The sequence below is a fragment of the Myxine glutinosa genome, chromosome 7 (genome assembly GCF_964187855.1).
Source record: "Myxine glutinosa chromosome 7, kmMyxGlut1.1, whole genome shotgun sequence".
Lineage (NCBI taxonomy): Eukaryota > Metazoa > Chordata > Myxini > Myxiniformes > Myxinidae > Myxine > Myxine glutinosa.
This window is the reverse complement of record NC_136267.1, coordinates 143,594,105-143,621,336: the sequence shown is the minus strand read 5'-3', so window position 1 is coordinate 143,621,336 and position 27,232 is coordinate 143,594,105. Positions and strand designations below refer to the sequence as shown.

The 27,232-nt window shown below is 42.0% G+C and overlaps 1 protein-coding gene across 3 annotated transcripts in view; it reads left to right on the top strand.

Annotated features, from left to right (window-relative positions):
* The window catches only part of LOC137431716 (tomoregulin-1-like), a 147,158-nt gene that overhangs the window by 59,192 nt on the left and 60,734 nt on the right, over positions 1 to 27,232 (top strand). For all 3 annotated transcript variants that reach the window (XM_068123346.2, XM_078782381.1, XM_078782380.1), the window contains exons 4-6: positions 18,405 to 18,431; positions 18,723 to 18,819; positions 24,859 to 25,010. In XM_068123346.2, the coding sequence (XP_067979447.1) occupies positions 18,405 to 18,431; positions 18,723 to 18,819; positions 24,859 to 25,010 (276 nt within the window). The remainder of the gene's footprint in view (positions 1 to 18,404; positions 18,432 to 18,722; positions 18,820 to 24,858; positions 25,011 to 27,232) is intronic.

The window sequence follows — 27,232 nt, the reverse complement described above, 5'->3', positions numbered from 1 at the left end:
AATTTACCACAGGTGGACTCCAATCAAGGTGTAGAAACATCAAAAGATGATCAAGAGAAATGGGAGGCACCTGAGCTAAATTTCAAGTGTCATAGCAAAGGGTATGAATACTTATGTAAATGTGATATTTCGGTTTTTTCTTTTTAATAAATCTGCAAAACTTTCTAAAATCCTGTTTTCTCTTTGTCATTATGGGGTATTGAGTGTAGATTGATGAGGGAAAAAAGGAATTTAAACGATTTCAGCATAAGGCTGCAACATAACAAAATGTGAAAAAAGTGGAGGGGTCTGAATACTTTCTGAATGCACTGTATATTGACACCGCATTAAGCAATACTGAGTATAAAAGCAGCGGACTAGGCAAAGGTAATGCCTACCTCTTTCAAAAGGCAACATGCAATCTTTCACAGAAACAACATAAATGCGCACAGGATGACATGTACGGAATACAAAAAAAAACGTGTAAAAAAAAAAAAAAAAAAAATTGTACAGCGACCTGTAAAAAACAAAAAACTCGCTTGCATCGTGCGCTATCCCTCGAATGGACAACATTAGATGGTGGAAGTTAATAGACCCCACGGTGTCTTTCACAAAGAGTAGGGGAGGTGTCACAGGCATCCTGGAACAAATGACAAATTAATGTCGCCCTCAGTTGAACCTTGAACAAAAAAAAAATTGTATGGTGACTTGTCACTTACATAATGTACTATCCCTCGAATGGACAACATTAGATGGTGGAAGTAAAGAGTAGGCGAGATGGCGCAGACATCCTAAAACAAATTACAAATTAATGTCACCCTCTGTGGAACCTTAGGCCTCACCAGCCGGATTGTGAAAGAATTGGGCCAAAGAAGTTTCCATGACTGACCTCACAAAAAAAGATGGGAATAACATGTGCGGTTAAATATGTAGTACTAGTTTGTAGTGAATGAAAGAGCAACTTGCTCCAACTTGCAGTGGCCCCCTGTTGACATGCATCAAAATCGCAATTTCTAGTTTATGTTCTAGCCCCTTATGGGGTCTGGTACAGCTGAGTTGCCAACTTACTACCAACTGAGCTATTGTACCATCCCATAACCCCCTAAGAGTTATGCTCAGGTCCCTTGATGACAGCTGCCACTGAGTGGAATCCCTAACAGTTCCAGGTGTAAAAGTGTCAGCATCTTGTTGTGAGATTGACAAAATAAAATTTCCTGAAATCTCTTTCCTTAAAAATTTGTACAATTGCTTCAAGGATAAAGAGATCCCCACTTGGCATCATCCAAGGCCGCTACCCAAAAGGAATGTTGTGTGGAATTATCACATGGATTTACTAAGCTCATATGAGCACCAGTTTTGCACAGCTTGACAATGAGCCATGTTTTTGCACAGTTTTGCACTTCTGTCTGAAGACTTCATCAGAAAGACAAAATATTATTTTCAACATGTCAATTGTAATGTTGCTGATAATGACATCACAAGCTCATTGGAAATACAAACACGTGCAGAAATAGTGTGACACATAAAGCAAAGAAAGAGACTATCAATAAAAAAATTCAGATGGAAGCGCAGCTGTGCTGCTGATGCATTGCCCCTCTGTTTCTCGCTGGTACTCATTTTGTCGACCTCGGGAGTGTGGCAGGCTGAGTCAACCCACGTGGTGTTATTTAATGGCACGGCAGGGGCGCAAGCTCAAGACCCTAAAATCCTAAGCCAGCCACCTTAACAACTAGATGGTATTCATAGAATACTTACCCTGCGCAGTCAACTTGGTGCGAGCCAACTCTTCTGTTTTTGAACGTTTCTTTTTTTTTTGATCCAATATGGCTGCCAGACCACGTGAGCGATGACATCATAAATTTATATTCTCTAATATAATTGTTGCATAGATCACGCTCAAGAAATTTCAAACTGATCAGACGAAGCATTGTCCTTGTTGAATTATGACGTCATAATTACGGCACCAATGACATCATGGTTAACAACACCTATTCCCCATATGGAGTTCTTCACAATGAGCCATGTTTCAATTTTTCCCATTGAGCGTTTTGGGAGATATAGAGGTGTAACGTTTTTCCAAGATGGCGTCCACACCACGTGACTTATGACGTCATAATTATGAATAAAAATTTGCCACAGGCGGAGGCACTTCTATGGTAAAATGTCGTGTCAATCGGACCAACAGTTGCCGAGAAAATGAATTTTTAAAATGCAGACACGTACGGCACACGTACGCAGATGAATGCTTAACCATGATTTTCACTTCACGAGCGCAGGGTAATGATGCACTTCCATAGAATCAAAGCGCCTTGGGAGAATTGTTGGAGCGGATTCAACACATTGTTCCTCATCGTAGAGTAATCCACGTCATCTTGCATCAGATTCAGGAACCCAATAAATTATTCCTTCGAGAGATCCATCCTCCCTCCTTCGAGAACGATTATTATTCATCCCTCCTTCCACTCATTTATTCATCCATTCCTCCAACCATTAATCATGGAAAAGACAATCTGTGAATATGTGCAATCTCTGTATCCGAGCTATGGTTCCCACATGTATGTCACTCTGGGTAATCTGGATTGAAGTGATCGTTGATGGTTATTGAAACATCTATCATGTTTTATGTTTGGGTTGTATACACAGTATGAAATTATTTACTGGCTATCTATTTATTATGTATGCAGATCTGGTGACGTTTTGCCGCTCCTTCCATACCCTTGAAGTGATTCTAAAGTCAATAACCTAAACTGCCAGGAAGTATTTGAGAGCCCAATGCTTGCTTCAAGACCTTAAACCACTGAACTGAAAATATATAGAATGACCATTGCCATTCACACCACACAGATGGAGATGCAGCTACCGGGCGCCATCTTGGTTGGCACTCGATGCTGGGCGATGGTGATTTCCGTCATGCGTTTGCACGTAATTCAGAGCGAAAAGCGATTGCGTTTTTTCACCTTTTGTGCAAATCGTTTTTCAATAGGAAACCTATCACAGTTACTACAACACTTTCCTTTATCCTTTCCTTTTCGCAAAAAAAATTTTGAGAACAAATATCGTTAATTTTGGAGCATGAATAACTCGGGACATTTTCATGAAACTTGCGAAGAGTCTGTCCGAATTATTTCACAATGATTTGTTTTTGGTCAAAATTGAAAACGTGAATTTAGCTGTCCTTTTATTACGTATCAAAATAATGCAAACTAAAGTGATGAAATGTAATCAACTTTATTAAGTAGGCCCAAATGGTTGGCAGAGTGAGCAGCCGGGAGAATGTTCATGTCTGTGTGTATAAACGTGTGTACATGTAATGTTTGTTTTTGTATGTCACATGATTTTGTCACTGTATTCACTCCAGTAGCAGGTATATAATCATCCAAGTAACCGGTGTGTGTGTGTGTGTGTGTGTGTGTGTGTGTGTGTGTGTGTGTGTGTGTGTGTGTGTAACGTCTTTCCACAACCCTCCGTAACCGATTGGAGCAGTTTATTGCCGCACAAAATGGCATTTTAACAGTTGTCTGGCTTTTAATATCTGGGACACGTTCAAAACAAACGAGATCCGCGAAGCGAGTCGGTCGAGTCGTGCTAACCAAGATGGCGACACGGCGGCTACACTTTTCACGGAGTATGAGCGTTCTATATATTTTCAATTCAGTGCCTTAAACGCACTCTGAAACTTGCCCTCCCGCTGACGTGTAAAAGTTTATTTGTTATTTAAACGCTTGTGATTGGGTTTTGATCACGCATTACATAATCACTCTTCAGCGATTGGCGATTAACTTTGACCGAGTGATCATCGCACGATTAGCGATTCTGCACACATCTAACTCTTAAACGCCTTTTGTAAATTCTGCCCTTACACGTCAGTGAGGGCATTCTTAAGAGTGTGTGTAAGACCTTGAAGCAAGCATTGCATGGCTTATAATTGGTAGTTACCCTGCGCCCGCGAAGCGAAATACGGGGTTAAGCAATCGTGTGCGTACGTGTGTCGTATGTGTGCTGTCTGCCATATGTGTGCCGTACGTGCGTGTCTGCATTTTAAAAAATTATTTTCTCAGAAACCGTTGGTCCAATTGACATTAAATTTTACCGCAGGAGCGCCTCTGCCTGTAGATTTTTTTTGCTGATAATTATGATGTCATCGGTCACGTGGTATGGACGCCATCTTGGAAAAACGTTACACTTCTATATCTCCCAAACTGCTTAATGGAAAAAAATTGAAACATTGCTCATTGTCAAGTACACCCCATGGGGAATAAGATATGTTAATGATGATGTCATAGGTGCCTCCATTATGACGTCATAATTCGACAAGTACAATGCTTGATCTGATCAGTATGAAAAAAAAATTCCTCTGCAATTGTTAGTCCTATAAACACTAATTTTTCAGAATATGAGCGATTCCTCCTGTAGAATTGTTCTAATGATAATTATGACGGCATTGGTCACGTGGTACAGGCGCCATCTTGGATCAAAAAAAAAAACCCTTAAAAAACAGAAGAGTTGGCTTGCACCAAGTCCTTCTCAAGACTGTGCAGGGTAAGTATTCTCTGAATACCATCTAGTTTACATGTGACATTAGCTTGAATCAGCTCAAGTGGAGGCAAAAGAGGATCGGAATATGGCAGTTATTCATTTGTTTAAGGGTTAGACATGTGTTTGCAAGACGCTTACTTAAGAACCTTTCATAAATCAGGGCCAAAATATTTTTAATATATTATGTGTTGTATTATATCTAAAGACAGGTTCGATGTGAATAAAAAAATATCACGTAGTAAAGCAACTTTGTTTCAACTGAAATAGTTGCATTTTAAAAACTAGCACAGCACTCGGTAGAGCAAATATCTCCGGGCTCCGCCAGGCTGAGCAGTTTACCACCTAGTTTGCTATCTGCCATCTCGTATGTATTCTAGTATCCGGATACCTATACTAGAATATTTTGCCTTTGTCATACACTTAACCTATCCACCAAGATTCGGCCACATCCGTCCACATCTTTTTGAAATATTATGCTATATATCGTTTTTGGCAATGTCTCTCAATGGTGACGAATCTCTTAAGAAATTAAAAAATTAACGTATCCAGATCTTCTCCAAAATCTAATCAATTAGTTCTTGTCACACACCCAACCTGCCCACCAAGTTTCGTCCAAATCCGTCCATAACATTTTGAGCTATTCTGCTTACAAACAGAAAAACAAGGGCGAATGCTTAACCCTAGGAGGAGTATCTATAGTAAGTAAGCATCATTATATATGCTGCTTACTTACTATAGATGAGCTCAAAGACTAATTTGTTTCAAAGTTAGAAATCACGAAGATAAAGCAAAATGTTTAAAAAATAACATCGAGTTTTCTTTTCTAATCAAGAATGTTAAAAAAAAAATCCCCTTTCATTTATTCAAATTTGCCAAGTCTGGTGGCAAAAACTAGGGGTCATGATTGATGCTAGAGGATGCCACGCACAGTCATTTTTGAAGAGTGTAAATACAATACGACAGAATCAACAGGTTTTCCCATTCCCCCAAAATGGGAAATTTGTTTGTTGACCATCCCGTGGAGGTACACGTGCCACTTGTCACTGAAAATAATGTCATCGAGGTTTATCTCGTTGTGCAGGGTTGCACCTCATTGATTCGAACACAAAATTGAATGTGACAGTGCTGGTCATCATCTCATCCGTCAAATGCTGCAGTAATTTGATTTTGTAAGGGAGTGCCTTATTATTCCCTCAAAAAATCTTATTACTTTTTGAAATAATATAAATGTCACTGTACATTTCAATTATATATTATTTATAGTATTGTGTAATAAAGGTCGAGTTATTTTCACGTTTGTGGTGCTATTCCCCATTCAACATTTGTGGGAAGTTGGAAGTGTGAAATATATGTAGATATAATAATTCACAATTTTGTGAAAGTCAATTTAATATCACAATCACCTTTAAATATAGAAAGTAAATTAGGAAATTGAAAAAATTTGTTTTTGCTATAGTGTATATAGTTTATCATCATGTGCTAATAATATCAACTTGTCAAGAATGCAATTAGTCTGTGATGTCATTCAATTACAGTGAGAACTACAAATTCTGAGATTCAATGAAACATACAATATGGCAGTACTTTTCAATCCCACTCCACCCTCCAGGTCTTTAAAACAGCTATTCACCACCATCTCTTATCTTCCCCCATCCAAAACCTTGATCTCTTCTACCCCCGCTAATTTCACCCCAGATCCACTTTTTTGAAATTCCGACTTCTTTCCTGGAAGTCCTCGCAGTGTCCATGTGTTTTATACCTCTCCCACTCCCCCCCACCCCCTTCCCGTGCCTCCTCCCCCTAAACCCTCTCCCTCCCACAGATCTCCCGATGTCGCTGCTCTCAAAAGTTCACAATTTTGTGAACCCCCATCTTGTCTCCCGCTCCCTTTATCTTATGTTTCCCTTTATCTCCCGCTCTCTCATCTTGTCTCCCGCTCCCCATCTTGTCTCCCACTCCCTTTATCTTATGTTTGATGTGTCAGTTTGTCTTTTTGTGATTAATGTTAGCTCTTACACGAGCCTCAATGTTGTATACAAAAAAAAATAACTTAGCACAAAGAAAATATGCAGGAAACAGTTTGTGGAATTTGTACAGTAAATAATAATAAATTAATGGAGTAATCAACGCCAGGTACAATAATGTGAATTACAAGAAGCCACAACAAAAGTTGCAAATTGGTGAATATTTGAAATTAGTTTTCATCAGCTTGTTCCCTTCCTTCAAAGCTTACGAGTGGGTTCAGATTGGCACCAAGAAAGCAACTTTCACCAGAACAGGGTGTGGAGATCCGAACTCTGTCAGAATAATGGCACTGACACCGAAGAAAAAAATCAGAATAGCTGAAAATCTCGTACAACAGTCTGAGGTACACTTTGCAACTCCTGAAATAAACTGGCTTGGTACAACACAACCTCCGCAAGGCAAGACGAGCACTTGAAGTTGCTCACCTTATGCGATAGAACAAAGTCAGGTTAGCAGCTGACAAATGAAACAAGAGCAAACCTGAACATTAGCATCTTGTCCAGCAATGTACGCAGAAGGCTGCTTGCAGCAGGTCTCCATGGCAGAGTTGCAGCAAAGAAACCACTGCCGAGACAACAGAATAAGGTGAAAAGGCTGAAATTTGCAAGACAACACCACATTTGGGTGACTAAACAATGGAATCGGCTAATTTGTTGTGATGAATAGAAGTTTTTAACTTTTTGGATTTGGGAGATGCCAGTTCGTACGCCGAAGACCTGGAGAACGTTACAACACACAATGTTTGCTGCCTAATGTTAAATACAGGGGAGGTTCTGTGACTGTCTGGGGTTGTATCTCAGCTTTTGGTACATGACAACTTGTTAAAATCAATGGGATGCTAACAAAAGATAAATACAAGCAGATACTTCAGCAGCACGCAGTTCCTAGTGGAAATCATTTAAACTGAAGGGGATTCATTTTCCAACTAGATAATGATCCACGACACACTTCCAGTATAATAAAACAGTATATGGAGAACAAGATTACAGCTGGTGTGCTCCAAGTGTTTGTATGGTCATCTCAGAGTCAGGACATGGGTCCCATCAAGGCCATGTGGGATTACCTAAACACGACAAAAAAAAACAAGGGGAACCCAACTAAAGCTACGGAACTGTGGATTGTACTACCGGATATTTGGCTCAATATTCCTGTAAGAGTGCTTCCGTCGTATACAGGAAGTCCGGGTAAAAGAGTGATGGCATTCAAGAAGGCAAATGGTGGGCACACAAAGTATGAACTGATACTGTGAAATGACTATTCTTGGTATTTACTGAAGCAATTAGTTTCAGGTATGGACTGTTATAACTGATAATTTGATGAAAAAAAAGGTTGTGTGTGTGTTTTGTTGTGTTGTGTTGTGTTGGTTGCCCTTTGCATGTGAAGATGGCTGTTCTTATGAAACATGCAAAATGGCCAAGTTGATACAAGACTAAGAAGTAAGTCCAGAAGTAAGTATCTCGACTAAGTCCAGAAGCTGCTGCCCGGACAGCAGCACTAAGATAGCAAGCAGTGTAGCCTGATGTCAAGGAGCCTCCACAAAGACCGGATCACAGGCGACTAGCAGTCCAGGCAGAAATTTTGGATTCGGTCAAGGTTGGAATCTCCTGCGATGAAGCTAAGTCCGAGGGCCGTTCACTCACTCACCGCAGGCAGGTTGGTGGTCGTTCTGTCTTCTACCGACTCCTCTCTGGCCTTGCCCCCCCCCCCCCAGCTCTCTCTGGGCTCTGTCCCCCAAATATTCCTACAGGTCGCACAAGATCTGCCTGCAACCCTCTTGTGGTTAAACTGCCAAAATCTAGGCTCTCTGCTCACCTTCACTCTTTCATTCCCCTTTTCTCCCGCCTCTGGAACAAACTCCCCCACTCCCTTCAATCCCACTCCTCCCTCCAGGTCTTTAAAACAAGCTGTTCACCACCATCTCTTATCTTCCCCCATCCAAAACCTTGATCTTTTCTACCCCCGCTAATTCACCCCAGATACACTTTTTTGAAATTCAAACTTCTTTCCTGGAAGTCCTTGCAGTGTCCGTGTGTTTTATACCTCTCCCACCTCCCCCGAAGCCCTCCCCCTCCCACATTTCTCCCGACGTCCCTGCTCTAAAATGTTGTGTTCTTCCCCCTCTCTTCCCATCTTGTCTACCGCTCCCCTTATTTTTTGTGTTTTATGTGTCGGTTGACTTTTTGTGTGATTAACGTTAGCTCTTACACGAGCCTCTATCTTGTATACAAAAAAAAAGAAGAAAAAAAAGGTGCTGGCAATAACTCAGAGTCTTTTTTTGAAACGCACAGTGGGATCTTTAACGTCCACCAAATAATACTCGCAAATTTAACATCTATCCAAGGGACCGCACAACACATTGATGAATCACTCTGCCTGCGAAGGACCACGTTGACTGTTTATCGTGCTTTCTTTATTTCTCTCTTTACTGCGTATGCTCAAACGCTGCGTGGGAAGACACTGATCGATGGACACTGTGCATGAACCATCAGCATTGCTGATCCAGGGAGGCAGCAGAGCTGGACCAATTGGAACAGACTTGGCAGAAAATCACTGTTCGTCCAATGACGAGCGGCCAGTTCCCTCCGCAACCAATGGGCAGGCACCAGCTCTACCTGGCAATAGTGGTGGGCAATGGGCAACACCCATACTGAAATAAGATCCCTACGATCCCACATAGATCCTGTTACCACCCTTTAGAGCCCTTAAACCTCTAATGACCCTTCAGATCATCTTAGACCCTGCAGAACCCTGAAGACCCCTAGACTCTCTTCTACACTTTAAACATTTAGACCTTTCAGACCTTTGCCCAGTAGACCCCTTTGACATTTAGACCTTTTTAGACCTTTAAAGACCGTTTATTCCCCTTCAGGCAATTCCGACCCTTTAGACCTCTTCGACATTTTTAAGACCCTTTAGATCATTAAGGCCATTTTATTAATACATGGTCGAAGGCTCATAATGGAGCACATACACACACGCACACACACACACACAAACACCAATTAGCCCTTTAGACCTATTTTGACCTTTCATACCCTTCCACCTTTCAACCTTTTAGACCTTTAGACCATTTGACCTTTACAACTTTTCAGAACTGTGACCTTTACATATTTACAACTAGACCATTTAGGCCTTTCATTTGCAATTAACGACCTTTCATTTTGTAGATCCTTCCATTTATTTGCCACACAAAATACACCACAAAACAAGTCCTGGCAAGGTTCTGCAATTTCTGGTTGGTCTTTCTTGTTTATTCAAGTGAGTCTTCACCATTTTCAGTTGAATGGTATATTCATGCATTGTCTACATGGTATGGTAGGTAAATATTGGGTAGAATTTAGCTTAATTAAGCTTACGGTAATGTTTAAGAAAATGTATTATCGTGTACTCACTATCTATCTATAATTCCAGTAATCTCTGTGTGTATGTGTGTGTGTATGTATGCGACAACGATTTCTCGACAACTACCGGTCCGATATACTTGAAACTTGCCAGGTATATTGCTGGGGACCCGAGGATGTGCCTTTTCAAGGTTTGAAATTAATCGGACAAGTACTTACCGAGCTATGGCGATTTAGCCGTTCGCCGTTCGCTTTGGCGTTGCGAATGGACCAAACCATTGCATGTAAATAGAGGGGGGGGGGGGGTTCTGTGGTCGTTGCGAATGGACCAAACCATTCATGTAAATAGAGGGGGGGTTCTGTGGTCGTTACTGCCACGTGGTTTCAAAGTTTTTTTTTGTTGTTGTTGTTTGCACGCATGATTTTTTGCACCCACGTACGGGCACGCCCTAGGATGTTTACACACACACACCCCTACACAAATTTTTTTTTTTTTTTTTTTTGGCAAGGAACGGGCACCCACGTACGGGCACGTCCTAGCTTATATATAGTACGGGCATGCCCTAGTATATATAAAAAACATGAGAGGAGATGGTTGATTATCCTTGTGTCCTATTTATCCTGTTGCCGACATTCAATTTCCTATGAACTGCCTTGGAAGGAAGATATGAATGAACTGGAAGGCAGAATATGAGAGTTGCGGAGTCTGAAAGTTGAGTGTTTGAAGTTGATTGGTCTTGCATGGTCCTTCAAGCAAACTTACATATACTGTAAATAGGCCAAATATCTTATTGTTTACCTTCACTGACTATATCTTCAAACTCGCCTCTATATAAAGCTATCTAGCCTGGGTTCGAATCCAGACCCAGCTATAAACCGTCATCCTGTTTCACAGACAGGGTGATTCATCAATGTGTGGGCCGTCCATGGATGGATGTTAAACTGGGTGATCCATGACCTGGCATTAGTTGGTGGACATTAGCTATCACCGGCACTCTGGCCAAATTCCTTCCCTGATTTCCTGAGCAGGAGTGGCGACCCGACCAGGATTGTAGCCCAGCAACTGATTCGACAGCACCAACGCTCTGCATAGGGCATGGCGTGATGGTGATGGTGATGGTGATGGTGACTATATCTTGCATTTAGCATTATCCTGTGAAAATGACCTCTGTGATTGGTTCCAGTGACTGTTTCCAAGTAGCTGTGCTATCGAATCCTATGCTATATATAAATGTGAGCCAAATAATATTGTCATTCCATGATTTAAACTAGAACGGCACTCGGTAGAGCGCATATCTCCGCCAGGCTGAACAGTTTATGTTTTGTATCCCACTGATAGGCCGGATCTGGATTCGGACCTAATCCGCTAATCTGCTTGTTCTCGTCACCAAACCAACTCCTCCACCAACTTTATTCATAACTCGTTCATAACTTCTTTTTTTTTATATCGCTTTTTGCCTGACCACTCAATGGTGAAGAATCACTTAAAAATTAAATAATTATCATATCCGAATCCATATTCAGATCACCAAAATCGAATCGATTCGTCCTTGTCACACACCCAACCTCTCCACCAAGTTTCGTCCAAATCCGTCCATAACGTTTTGAGATATCTTGTTCACAGACAGACAAACAAATGAAAAATCGGTCAGAGACCGAGGACTTGCCGGAATGTACTTTTTTATCAACAATTTTGGACAAATATGGCGGCCGAACCACGGGACAGATGACGTCATCATTATTTGTTTTCTAAACTAATTTATTCCTTGATGCTGCTCAAGAAATTTCATCTTGATCGGATGAAGTTTTGTACTTGTCGAATTATGATGTCATAATGGAGGCACCTATGACATCATCATTAACATATTTTATTCCCCATGGAGAGTTCTTTACAATGAGCCATGTCTCAATTTTTTATATTCAGCACTTTCGGAGATATAGAGGTGCAAAAATTTCCCGTTTTTCCAAGATGGCGACCGAACCACGTGACCGATGACGTCATCATTATTATTTTTTTCCACCAGTTTATGCCGACATGGCGCTCAAGAAATTGCATCTTGATCGGATGAAGTTTTGTACTTGTCGAATTATGACATCATCATTAACATATTTTATTCCCCATGGAGAGTTCTTTACAATGAGCCATGTCTCAATTTTTTATATTCAGCACTTTCGGAGATATAGAGGTGCAAAGTTTTTCGGTTTTTCCAAGATGGCGGCCGAACCACGTGACCTATGACGTTATCATTATATATTTTTTCCACCAGTTTATGCCGTCATGGCGCTCAAGAAATTTCATCTTGATCGGATGAAGTTTTGTACTTGTCGAATTATGACGTCATAATGGAGGCACCTATGACATCATCATTAACATATTTTATTCCACATGAAGAGTTCTTTACAATGAGCCATGTCTCAATTTTTTCTATTCAGCACTTTCGGAGATATAGAGGTGCAAAGTTTTTCGGTTTTTCCAAGATGGCGGCCGAACCACGTGACCGATGACGTCATCATTTATTTATTTTCTCCACCAGTTTATGCCATCATGTCGCTCAAGAAATTGCATCTTGATTGGATGAAGTTTTGTACTTGTCGAATTTTCAAATTATGACGTCATAATGGAGGCCTTGGGCCGAGAGAGTTAAAAATTGGACACAGTCTATTCCAGGGCAAGACAAATATGTGTGTAAAGTTTGGCGATTCTATGTGCAACGGTGTAGACGTAGTGCTGCGCACAGACAAACAGACAGACAAACCAACCGATCAACATACTTGACGGAATCTTTTCCGGCAAGTAATAAAAACAAACAGACAAACAGACAGGGCTAAAAAGATAACCTCAATCCACCTTTAGTGGCGGAGGTAAAAAAATGTCCACCGTTTCCTAATGAATGGTATAAGCAATTATATGAGGGGAAGAAATATTTTTTAAACGAAATGGTTTCAACTATTGAATGCCATTCCCTCATAAATCATGTAACGATGCTCATCTACTCATATACTTATATGTGTTAGCTCTTACATGAGCCTCGACTTATATTATACAAAAAGGAAACCAAAAAAACCATGTAAAGTGAAAAATCTAAGGATCAGACCTAAAAACTGACCATTTTTAAAAATAGACTTTTGCTTCACTTTGATCACACCTGCATTGTAGTTTTGTGTGACAAACTCCAACCTGTGATCCTTTAACTTAATTGAACGCAAGCAAAGTTTTCCTCTAGTGAAGGAAGTGCAGGCTTTTGTACAGTTTGGGAGGAAGCAAATATAAAAGTGAGTGCTTTAACTTGAAAGGAATTCTTTTGAGGAGCCACCTCAATAATTCAAGCCCTATTTCCAGACCTGGCTGATTGCATACAAAACGTGTATTAGGACTTGCATGAGATATTGTTTACAAATCTTATGCAAGTCTTAATGTGTGTTCTGTATGCAAAACAGCCAATTCAACCTCGAATTATATAAAGGCAAATATTTAAAAATTGCAGGTAATCATCCCTGGAGTTCCAAAACAAAGTTAAACTGCATTGACATTTCCAGGCCTGTTCCATCATACACAGGTGGGGTTTTTTTCTTTCTTTTTTTTTGCTCGTTTGATTATTGCTTTTCTTTTAAACATGAGCTCACTGCTGAGGCTACAAGTAACTGAGACACAAGAGGAGGGCATTTGGCCCATCATGCCTGTGTTTCATCCACACACCCATTAATTTAATTTATCAGTTTATTCTCATCTGCAATACTAATCCAGACGAGCATGAACCCAATTTCACTGGGGAGGAGGGCGTTGGGGAGGAGATGTAGATGAGAACAGTGGGTCAGACATAGGGAAGTTCACATGGTATTTATATGGGGATAAAGAGGATTGGAGTGTGGCGGCGAACAAACACGGACAGCACATTCGCCTTTTGACGAGACCATCTCGCAGACATCACAATCACTACATAGGGATACAATCAGCGATTCATACCCAAACTACCCGACATTCATGTTAATGTCCATGTACCCCTCTGTCCCCATTCTCCAATGCTTCAAGGTACCTGTCTAATTCCAGTTTGGACCAGTCTCATGATTCCGCTGGCACTACTTTTCAAGGGAGACTATTCCATTCATTAACTAGAACGACACTCGGAAGAGCACAAACCTCTGCCAGGCTGAACAGTTTATGTTTTGTATCCACTGATAGGCTGGATCTGGATTCGGACCTGAATTAAAATCGAATCGGCTTGTTCTTGCCATCTGAGCAACTCATCCACACATTTTTGTCATAATCCGTACACAACGTTTTGAGATATCGTGCTATATATCGTACTTAGCCCGATCACTCACCGGTGAAGAATCACTTTTTAAAATCTCAGATATGGATCACCAAAATCTAACCATTTCGTCCTTGTCACACACCAAACCTGTTCACCATATTTCGTCCGAATCTGTCCACAGCTTTTTCAGATATATCCAGTTCACAGACAAAAAAAACAAACAAGAAATATGCTGTGTACAGCACGATACTTGTGAAATCCCTAAAATAAGTTGTGACCTTTGGCCTATGTTGACCTTTTGGCCAAAGTTGACCTCAAAAATAATAGGTGGTTGAATTCCATGACCTGATATGTTAATCCTTTTCAAATCTCTGGTCAATCAAAATAAAAATTGAGGATTTTAGAAACTTCACGTAAGTTGTTGACCTTTGGCCTTTGTTGACCTTTTGGCCGAAGTTGACCTCTAGCCTATGTTGACCTTTTGCCCGAAGTTGACCTAAAAAATAATTGGTGGTTGAATTCCGTGACCTGATATGTAAATCATTTCAAATTTCAAATCAATCGGATGAAAATTGTGGATTTTAGAAATTTGACAAAGTTGTTGACCTTTAGCCTATGTTTACCTTTTGACCTCAAAATCAATAGGTTTCTTCTTTACGACCGACCAGTTTATGTGAACTGATCAAATTGTGAAATTGTGAATTGTGAACGGTAGGCAATTGACATACAAATGAAAAAACACTCAGAGCAACACTTGGCAAAAGAGAACAAAGCAGAATGGCCCTCAGTAGAGCATCCATTTGATCTCACAAATAATTGGTGGTTGAATTCTGTTATCTGATATGCAAATTACCTTCAAATTTCAAGTCAATCGGATTAAAATTAAGGATTTTAGGAATTCAAGAAAGTGGTTGACCTTTGGCCTATGTTGACCTTTTGGCCTAAGCTGATCTCAAAAATAGTTGGTGGTTGAATTCCATGACCTGATATGTTAATCCTTTTCAAATCTCTGGTCAATCAAAATAAAAATTGAGGATTTTAGAAACTTCACGTAAGTTGTTGACCTTTGGCCTTTGTTGACCTTTTGGCCGAAGTTGACCTCTAGCCTATGTTGACCTTTTGCCCGAAGTTGACCTAAAAAATAATTGGTGGTTGAATTCCGTGACCTGATATGTAAATCATTTCAAATTTCAAATCAATCGGATGAAAATTGTGGATTTTAGAAATTTGACAAAGTTGTTGACCTTTAGCCTATGTTTACCTTTTGACCTCAAAATCAATAGGTTTCTTCTTTACGACCGACCAGTGTATGTGAACTGATCAAATTGTGAAATTGTGAATTGTGAACGGTAGGCAATTGACATACAAATGAAAAAACACTCAGAGCAACACTTGGCAAAAGAGAACAAAGCAGAATGGCCCTCAGTAGAGCATCCATTTGATCTCACAAATAATTGGTGGTTGAATTCTGTTATCTGATATGCAAATTACCTTCAAATTTCAAGTCAATCGGATTAAAATTAAGGATTTTAGGAATTCAAGAAAGTGGTTGACCTTTGGCCTATGTTGACCTTTTGGCCTAAGCTGATCTCAAAAATAGTTGGTGGTTGAATTAATTTCGCTGATATGTAAATCCTATTCAAATTTCAAGTCAATCGGATTAAAATTGAGGATTTTAGAAATGTGAAAAAAGTGGTTAATCTTTGGCCTATGTTGACCTTTTGATCTTAAAAATATATAGGATTTTGTCAGACCACGAACTCTATCATTTGGTGAAGTTTCGTGAAGATCGGTTTCAAATTGTGACCTGTAGGCAAGTATAAGTGAGCGGACAGACAAAAACAAACAAACACACAAACACACACACACACACACACACACACACACACACACACACACACACACACACAAACTGGTGATCAACATACTTGCAAAAAAAAAAAAAAAAAATGCCAAGTAACAAACACACAAACAAACACACAAACCGGATTGATCAACATACTTGCAAAAAAAAATATATATTTTGCCAAGTATCAAATAGACAGACAGACAATAACGCACAAAGCCAACAAATATACTTGAAAAATCTTTCGATTTTTACAAGTAACAAACAGACGGTGACAATATTCTCTCTGAGCGAAGGTAAGGAAAGCTGGGCGTATGTGTGAATAACTTAAATTATTGAAGTTTGGAGCTTGTCAGACAAAATAAAATTGTTTTTAAAAGCTGAAAAGTGAGACGGGCACTATTTTAAAGATTGACAGTTTTTTTTATCTGGTCCTTGTCCAAATTTACACTTTACATTCTTGTATGATTTACATCCTTGATTTATGAAATGCTATAAAATCGTTTCTGAGCCTCATGGGATCTTTGCAATGTGGGATTGCTTATACATTAGGAGACATGACTGAATGGACTCTGCTACAAAATGCATGATGAAAGGTATTCAGTCCATTCACTTACATCGGTCTCATAATGTACAAACAATCCCATGAGCTTCAACAATTACAGGAAAAAGCCATTGATTGAGATTTGTAATTCATCACCCACGATGTACAGGCATCCACAGTATCGGTCAGGGTGAAGAATATGGTTCATTTAAAGGTGCACTCATGTCTCATAATGTAGTTTCCCTGCTTGTGATTTATGTACAAATTATCTTTGTGATTTGTGTGCAATACATCTGCTTCAACACGATATTTGGATTGCTGTTTGAAAAATGAATCTCAAAAAATACACCCCTGATTCCAGAAAGTCTAAGCAACTCTATTATCCCATGATTTGTTTTCTTTTGGCAAAGAGTTTGATGAATTGCAGGTTTCATTTCCTTGTGATGTGCTCAGTGATTTTAAATCACACATGTGTGTTACACATCCTTATGCAAGTTATTCTACAAAAAAAAAAAAAAAAAAAACTTTTGCACTTCTTCCTTCATTAAACTTTGTTAAAACTTTCTTCATTCCAGATTCTTCCTGCCGCGAATCCTCTTAATTGGCCGCAAATGTCAGTTTTCGAAGGATGTTTTTATTACCTGCCAATTAAGGTTTACCGAGTATCTCAGAATTAAGTTTGTGTACGATTTGATGAATTCTTAGCAATCTGCATGGTTTTATACAGAGTGGGTAGGGAGTATTTATAGAAGCGGCACCAGTCTTTGACCTGTGCACACATAACCTAAATTTTGGAATACTTCTACCGAAGAGCTTCTCTGAAATTCTGTACAATACGTTAAACCTCCTGTACAAAGGCTCACAAATAAATGTGGCAGTATAGTAGTCAGTCCTGAGGATTGCGCATTTTCCTCTGAACGCATACAGGGAGAGGCATCAGTGTGTGCCGTCCCTAAGATGGATGTTAAACTAGGTGACCCGTCTCTCAGCATTACTTGGTGGACGTTAAATATCCCACAGTGTACTTGATGAAGGGTAGGAGTGATTTCCAACACCTGGCTAAATTCAAAATTCCTGTCACCTTCAGTTGAATGTCAGGCCTAGCCAACCGGTTCGTGAAAGACTTGGGCCAAACCACGTTCCACGGCCGACCCACAGGAAGGTCTGAATAATTTTGGGCCATTAAAGAAGTAGTTGGTGGACAGAGCCTCACAAAGTAGAGCCTCGTGGGACTGTTGAGAATGTAGTTGTCATCCAGAAATTGACATCATGGGGCCGACTCTTCAATGAAACCCTCCCGAACGAAGATGTAATTCCACCAATTCCCTAACCCAAAAGTTAAACCACAAAATAGGGTGAGTCATGAGAAGGGAAATTTATCCAAAGCCCCAGATGAAAATGTTTCTAACAATTATTATTGTCTTGTTGTCCAGTAGAAGTTTAAAGTGTTCAAGAGATCTCACTTCTCAGGCATGTCCCATTATACATATGAAGCAGCATTTCCTTCAAATTCCACCTAAATGTCATCTTAAATTGGCACAGTTGGTCTGATTTGTAACGAAGCTGGCAAATGGTAGGCAGGCGGATAGAAAAAACATTCGCTGCGACCAGGCTGGCTTTTCATCAAGATCATCAAGATCCACTCAAATTTGCCGAACTAAGAACTCAAGTCAAGTCTTAAGGACCAAGAAGAGAAATGATTTTGTTGGAATATTTAACTGTTTTGTGTATTAGAATATCTACTGTTGGTGTTTATTTTTCATTACCGGTAAATAACTCATTAGTTTGATCTGGTTTATTTTTTCCAATGAGCGACTTCTTTCATCTCACCAACAATGTATGTTCTTTTCTTCTTTGTTCCCTTATTCTTCTTTTCACAGACGTGGGTTCAGCATCCGGCGATAGAGGTAAGAGTTTCTGTGCAAAAATGTTTCAGAAAACACAATTTGTTGCAACAAAAAATATAATTGAAAGTTTGACTTCGTTTTTGTCTTGGCGTTCCTTTCACACTGAGTTCCATGTTTCATTTACAAAACCAATATTTAATACCATGGAGACTTAAATTTGTTTGTACTTGGTGAATCTGGAACACTGACCCTCCAAGTTCCATTTTTTATATATTTTAAAGCCTAAAGTAGTCTCAGTTTTACAAATTGGGTTGACTTGTGTTTTTTTTTCTTTTTCTGATTGTTGCCTAGATTATGACATTTCTGGCTCAGAACCGTACAGGAAATCGACCAAGTGTGGCATTTGCTTGTACGGATCGGAATGCGATGAAGATGCTGAGGATGTTGGGTAAAATAAACTTTACCAACAAACTCTAAACTTCTGTAATCTCTAATGCACATACACATACACTTACACATACATATACACAGACACATGCCCACATTTGGGGTCTGCCTAGCAGGCACGTCATCGGCCATTATAAAGCTTGTGGTGTTAGTGTGAGAAATTTCTTAGGATATCCCTGGTTTGAGTCCCAGGTTGAGTCAGAATTCTTTCACACTAGCCCCACGTAGGAATTTATTCCTGTTTGTTAAATATATATATATAATAATAATAATAATAATTCATTTATTTTGTATAGCGCTTTTCCAGAAGCCCAAAGGCGCTTTGACAGAGTGGAAAACATAATGCATAACAATACATGAAAACAACAATTGCAAAAAGACAAGAATCAAGAAAACAAACAGCAGCGATATACGGCATATATATATAAGACAAGAATCAAAAAGACAAGACAAGAATCAATAGGGAAATATTTAAAGCAAAAGGAGGGAGAAGGAGAAGAGATAGTCAGGGGTTGACTTGTGGGTTGAATGCTGTGGGTTAAATGCTGTGGGTTGAATGTTGAATGCAGCGTTGAACAGGTGGGTCTTTAGTGATGTTTTGAATGTGGTGAGTGAGGAGGAGTCTCTGATGGTGTGAGGTAGTGAGTTCCAGAGGGTGGGAGCAGCGATGGAGAAGGCCCTGTCCCCCCAGGATCTGAATTTGGTCCGGATGGAGGGGGTCAGGAGGTTGGTACCAGCAGAGCGGAGGTTGCGGGTGGGAGTGTGTCTGGAGAGGAGGTCAGCCAGGTAGGATGGGGCCAGGTTATGGAGGGCTTTGTATGTCAGGAGGAGGATTTTGTACTGGATTCTCTGGGGGATGGGGAGCCAGTGAAGCTTGTAAAGGACGGGGGTGATGTGGTCACGGGTCCGGGAATGAGTGAGTAGACGGGCAGCGGAGTTCTGAATGTATTGGAGTTTATTGGTGATTTTTGAGGGTGAACCATAGAGGAGGCTATTGCAGTAGTCCAGACGGGAGGTGATGAAGGCGTGGATGAGGGTTTCTGCAGCCGTGGAGGAGAGGGATGAGCGGAGACGGGCAATGTTTTTCAGGTGAAAGAAGGCTGACTTTGTGATCTGTTTAGTGTATTTGTCGAAGGAAAGGGTTTGGTCAAAGATGACGCCAAGATTCCGGATGTGAGGGGAGGTGGATACTGGGATACCGTCGATGTTGAGGGCAAAGTTATGGGTGGATTTTGTGAGCGTTTTTGGGCCAATGATGATTATTTCAGATTTATCACAGTTAAGCTTGAGGAAGTTGATTTGAAGCCAGGATTTTATTTCAGTGATGCAGTTTGTCAGGATAGAGTGGGTGTCGGTGGAGACGGACTTGGTGGAGATGAAAAGCTGGATGTCATCGGCGAAGCAGTGGAATTGGAGACCATGACGGCGGATTAAGTGACCGAGCGGGGACAGGTAAAGGATGAAGAGGAGGGGGCCAAGAACTGAACCTTGGGGGACACCTTGGGGGAGGGGAGCAGTGGGGGATTTGCAGTTATTGATGGAGATGAACTGGCATCTGTCAGAGAGGTATGATTTAATCCAAGAGAGGGCAGTGCCGGTGACGTTAAAGGTGGATTCAAGTCGGGTGAGGAGGATAGTGTGATCAATGGTGTCAAAGGCAGCGCTGAGGTCGAGGAGGACGAGAATGTTGAGGTTGCCAGCGTCAGAGGAGAGGAGAAGGTCGTTGGTGATTTTGAGGAGAGCAGTTTCAGTACTGTGGTTGGAGCGGAATCCGGATTGGAATGTTTCATACAAGTTATTGGCAGAGAGATGATGTTTGAGTTGAGTGGCTACAGCGCGTTCCAAAACTTTTGACAGAAAGGGTAGGTTGGAGATGGGTCTGAAGTTGTTTAGGGTGTCAGGGTTTAGACCAGGTTTTTTTAGAATGGGGGTAACAGCAGCAATTTTGAGGGAAGGTGGGACGATGCCTGTAGACAGGGAGGAGTTTATTGTTGCAATGATAAGTGGAGAGAGAGCAGGGAGGGAGGCTTTGACAAAGCTGGAGGGGATGGGGTCAAGAGTGCAGGTGGCAGTTTTCATTCCTATGAGGAGTTCAGAGAGGTCAGTAGGAGAGATTGGGGAGAACCGAGACAGGGGATGGCAGGACAAGGGGGGGCAGGTGGTTGGAGGGGGAGCGGGTGCGGCGGTGGTCAAGCTGTTGTAGATGTTGTCAATTTTGCGTTGGAAGAAAGAGAGGAAGGAGATGCAGTTGTCTACTGTGAATGACTGGGTGGTGGTGTTCAGGGGGCGGAGGAGTTTGTTTATTGTCGAGAAGAGTGCTTTTGGGTTTCCGGAGCCAGAGTGGATAATTTGAGAGTAGTAGGCAGAGCGGGCGCGGGAGAGGGCATCTTTGTAGTGTTGTATGTGGTCCTTGTAGGCTTGGGAGTGAACTGTGAGACCCGTTTTATTGCGGAGTCTTTCAAGTTGGCGAGCACGAGTTTTCATCAGGTGAAGTTCAGGGGTAAACCAGGGAGCAGAATGGGTGAAAGAAACTGTTTTGGTTTTTACAGGCGCAAGCTGGTCAAGGCAGGAGGAGAGAGTGTGGTTGTAGTAGTCAGTGAGGTCGGAAGGGGTGTGGAGGTCAATGAAGGGAGAAGTGGACATTTTTTCAGAGAGGGTGGATGAGAATGAGGTAGGTGAAAGAGCGTTTAGCTTACGGAAGTTGATTGTGCGATAATGCCTTGGTGTTGGGGCGGGGATGTTGATGGTCAGAGTGATGGCTAAGTGGTCAGAGAGGGTGAGGTCGGAGCCATAGAGATGGTGCAAATTTAATCCAGTGGAGCAGACAAGGTCCAAAATGTGACCACGGATATGGGTAGGAAAGTCGACATGTTGAGTGAGGTTAAAGCAGGTGAGTAAATCAGTGAAGTCAGTGGTTATTGTGGAGTCAGTGGAGTCCATGTGGATATTGAAATCACCAAGGAGGAGGATTGAGGGGGAGAGGGAACATAGCTGGGTCAGAAAGTAGGAGAAGTCAGACAGGAATGATGGGTGTGGTTTGGGAGGGCGGTAGACGACAGCCATGACTGACTGCGTGTGACCAGAGAGTTTTAAAGCCAGGTGTTCAAATGATGGAGCAGATGAGATGGAGATGAGGTTGGTCTTGATGTCTTGACGGTGGATAACGGCAATTCCACCACCTCGGCCCTCCGAGCGTGGTTTATTGACGTAGGAATATCCATTGGGTGTGGTGAGGTTGAGTGTGTAGTAGTCCAGAGGTTGTTGCCAGGTTTCGGTGAGACAGAGAAAGTCCAGTTTGTTATCCAGGATGTATTCGTTCAGGATGAGGCATTTATTGTTGAGGGACCGGGTGTTGAACAGGGTGAGCTTGATGTTGTTTTGAACAGCAGGGATGAATTCAGGTGATTTAGCCAGGGTTCGTAGGCAAGAGGTGCGATCGTGTGGGTTGCTGTGACCAGGTGCGCTGGGACGAAGAGTGAGAGTGCGCTGAGCCGACCAGAGGACGGGGATGGAGTGACCTGATTGCAAATAAACAAACTTGCGACCGGAGCCACGGTGAATGTACCTGGGTCGTCGGAGGAGTCCATTTGATTTGATGGCAGAGATGCATGATGGGGTGGAGCGGGTATTGAGCAGAAGAAGCCTTGCGGCGGAGTACTTCAGAGCCATGCCAGGCAGGAGCGAAGGGACGAGTACGAGGCCAAGGTCGAGGAGGCAAAGCGGCAAACGCAGCGGCAAACGCAGCGGCAAACGACTGCAGCCGCTAATCAAGACCACAGCGGCAAACAAGGCCACAAGGCCACCAAGACCACAAGGCCACCGGCAAACAAGGCCACGGCCACAAACAACGGGAGCGGGCCTTTCGATTCCGTATTCCGTACCATCAAAAGCAGATTCCGTTATCCAGCCGGAGAACACGCGGCACGTGCGGGTGTGAAAAGGCAGGACAGGTGTGAGATGTCAGGTCAGAAAAGTAGAAGCAGACCCTGTACATCCATCCAGTCGGAGAAGCGGCGAATATGCAACGCCAGCGTCCTCTCGCAACCGAACCCGGAAGTGCCGAACCGAACCCGGAAATATATGAATATTTAAGCCTGGTGTTGTCTTAATGGTTAAGGTGGCTCGCTTGAGATCTTAGGGTCTTGCGTTTGAGCCGCAGTGGTGCCATTTAAATAACACCAGGTCGGTTGACTCAGCCTGTCATCCTTCTGAGGTTGGCAAAATGGGTGCCAGCTTACTGACAACAGTGGCATTGCATCAGCGGCACAGCCGCACTTCCAGAAGATGATGCAACCAGCAGCCACAGGTTGCATATGAAACAAACAACATATGAACATTTGACGCACTGCCTCTGTCACCCAATGGATGAATAGCACGTCACGCACTGCCTCTGTCCAAGGATGGATATCTGCAGAGTCAATGATTGGGATTTAAAAGCATCACACAATCTCAGCACCAAGGTTAAAGGGGAGGAGCGACCTACACCTGAACATGCTTGTGCCTACGTGGCTTCTTCAGCATGCTGGAACCACTCCCGCTGCCAATTCACCCCACAAATGCTAAAGTGTGATTAGTAAATAAAGTCTCAGGCACGAAGCCCTGTCAGACTAATGGGGTAGGTGAGAGTATAGTTGTCGCAGCATCTTTAAGAAACCCAGTGGGCAGCACCGTGTTCACACTTGGGTCGGTCATCCCCTCTAACCTCGGTGCTGATTTGGCAGGGGCTTATAAAGCACAATCATTGACACTGCAGACATCTGCCCATGGGGTGGAGACAGTGCACAGTATACTGGTCACCACTTAGGTAACGCACAAACAAGTCGGTGTCAAATTTGCATCACTATTTCCCAATTTCCTTTGCAACTTAACCAGTTGCCTACTTGTGTTGATACATGCGTTGTGTTTGCGTGGTCGACAACACATGCTTGTTAAAATTTGCACAGCAATAGCTGTGGCGGGGCACAAATTTGGGTCACCATAGCAGCTGAAGGGTGATTCGAAAGACAAACACACACACACCAAAGGCATACTGCAATCTGTAAAGCCCAAGCTTTGGAAAGGAAATACAACACACAAATTAGAACGGCATTCAGTAGAAAGCATACCTCCGCCAGACTGAACAGTTTATGTTTTGTATCCCACCGATAGGACAGATATGGATTCGGACCATTCATCCTTGTCACACACCAAAATCTAATAATCTTGTTCTTGTCACCGACCCAACTCATTCACCAATTTTTGTCATAAGTCGTCCACAACTTTGAAATATCATGCTAAACTGTATATCGTTTTGGCCCAATGGTAAAGAATTAATTAAAATTAAAGATAAATTCTCACATCCAGATCCTGATTTTCACCAAAATTGATTTGATTCGTCCTTGTCGCATCCAACGTGTCCATAAAATTTCAGCCAAATCCGTCCATAACTTTTTTAATATCTTGGTCACAAACAAGCAAACTTACATGACAGACAGGGGTGAAAACATAACCTCCATCCACATTAGGTGGTGGAGGTAACGAGTATTTTTAGGTACTAGGTTGTAGAGAGAACCGCTCAGGGTAGTACTACTGTGCAGACTTAGGAGCGTGCCTGGAACCATCTTACACTCTCCGTGTCAGGATTGCTCGTCTTAATTTCTGTCTCACTCAAACTATAGCTACCGGCCGAGCTTCAATCTCTCTTTCTTGCAAACAAAGACCATACACTTTTCTTCTCTTTTATTTACGGCCTGGCCTTGATGAGGGCGAAATAGTCTGTGCCTGGAGCCTTTAACATAAAAAATTAAATAAAACAAGGTTATACAAGAAAAAACACTCACTTTCAAAGCTAATAATTTACGATAATGTAAGTTGTTGGTTGGCCTCTTGATTTGCAAACGTTTGTTGCATAATGTCCCTTGCAAAACCTCTCCCACTCTCCATGTTTGTTTCAAAACTTTACTCAAAAAAAAAGCAAACGGTGCTAAATGTCTCTGCGTAGACAAATTTTTACTGGTTACCACTTCTTTTTTGGACACACTCACCCCACTTCCCTATCCAGGTGTGTGTGTAACATCGACTGTGCTGGTCACAATTCGAACCCGGTGTGTGCCTCGGACGGGGTATCGTACGAAAACCCCTGCCTGGTAAAGGAAGCTTCGTGCATGAAGCAGCAGCGGATTGAAGTTCGCTTCTTGGGGAAGTGTCCATCAGGTTTGTGTCTATTTTCACAACCATTCCCTCACAACAATTTTCGTTTCTACCCGTACAAACCATATCCTTCCCATTATTTTTCATGGCAACTGATATAAACCTTCCAAGAACATGACAATGTTATCAGATCTCATGAGAAAATGTATTCTTCCCCCACCAAACATCCCTTATCTCTCATATCAAGTGGGTCTTTTTCCGCATAGCGGAGTTTGTAACCTGATAATGGTATTCCAAAGAAGTAGCAGATACACATCACTCAGAGCCTTCAGTACTCACAGTAGCAATACATCACAACTTATCCGCCGATACAAGGTCACTTATTTTATACTTTTTCAAGTTCATTGAAGCCTTTTGTAATGGAGAAAGACATTGCATCTATTTCCATTGCCTATCTTCAAAGTTGTCCGTCAGGATGTCACAGAAGTAGTCCACTTGCCTTTGAGCTCTCTATTCCGAGTTAGACTCCTGACGCAAGTATAAACTTTTGATTGGTTCTTCGCAGCGCAGGTAGGGAGTTGCATCACAAAGGGATATGGGACGTTAAGCTGGGTGTCCCATCCATTAGCATTTCCTGCTAGTGGATGCTAAAGGTACCACCGTCTCTTTCGACCGAAGAGTCGGTGATTTATTACTGACAACCTGGCTGAGTTCTGAATTCCTGCCCTAAATACTGTTGGGAAGGCAATGGCAAACCACCTAGTGAATTCCTTGCCATGAAACGTTCACAGCACAGGTGCCCAGGATAGGGTAAGGAAGACGATGCTAAAATCAACAACGTTGTATATATTCTCCATTTTCCCCTAGGAGGTTTGATGGGGCAAGCAATCTCTTATCAAAGAAGCACCTGCTTTGTGCAACAAATAATGTCATCACCTGCAGTGTAGAGATGTTGGGGACGTGTTGACTGATAGTTCTCTCTTCCATGAGCTCACTCATGAAGCACTCATGATGCTCACTCACACATGATGCTCACATCATGCTCACTCATGATGGAATCTCCCACGATGAAGCTAACTCCGAGGGCCTTTCACTCACTCACCGCAGGCAGGTTGGTGGTCTTTCTGTCTTCTACCTACTCCTCTCTGGCCTTGCTCCTCCAGCTCTCTCTGGGCTCTGTCCCCCAAATATTCCTACAGGAGGCACAAGCTCTGTCAGCAACCCTCTTATGGTTAAACTGCCAAAATCAAGACTCTCTGCTCACCTTCACTCTTTCATTCCTCTTTTTTCCCGCCTCTGGAACAAACTCCCTCACTCTCTTCAATCCCACTCCTCCCTCCAGGTCTTTAAAACAGCTGTTCACCACCATCGCTTCTCTTCCCCCATCCAAAACCTTGATCTTTTCTACCCCCGTTAATTCACCCAGATCCACTTTTTTGAAATTCCAACTTCTTTCCTGGATCTCACCCAGATCCCCCCCCCCCTTCCCGTGCCTCCTCCCCCCAAGCCCTCTCCCTCCCACAGATTTCCCGATGTCCCTGTTCTCAAATGTTGTACTCGTGTGCTTCCCTCTCTCCCCATCTTGTCTCCTGCTCCCTTTATCTTATGTTTTATGTGTCAGTTTGTCTTTTTGTGATTAATGTTAGCTCTTACACGAGCCTCGGTCTTGTATACAAAAAAAAAATCAACAGGAACCTTAAAAATGGATAGCATGAAAACAAGATATTTAAAACAAGTTTGTCACTTCTATCCAATAGGAGATAATGGATTACCAGAAAACTTTATCCTTGACCCCAGCAAATCTTCAACCTATTTGGGTCACAGGTCTACAATGGAGTTGTAAAGGTCAAAGGTATTTGGTTGCAAAGGTCAAATGTAGTGTTGGTGAAAAAGTCAGTTCAATCCCCTACCACAATGGTATCACAATCAATATTCTTTGACACAGTCTATCTGTCATGCACCTAAATTAACACTGAGAAAAGTAGTAACAAAGCCAAGGTGAACAGTATCGTGGACAGTTTGCGGTTTTTGAAGGTTTGCGTGAAGTGCATGCCTCGCCGACTGACAACCGTACACAAGACTTGACGAAAGGACACCTGACCCGAGTTGCTTGAACAATTTGATGCAGAAAGGGGTCGTGTTTATTGCGCCTTGTCCCAGGTGATGAAATCTGGATTCATCACTTCGAACCAGAGATGAAGCGACAATCTAGAGAGTGGCACCAACCAAACACCCCCATTGTAAAATAAGTTTAAGGTTTCTCCTTCTGCTTCCTCTTCTGGGAT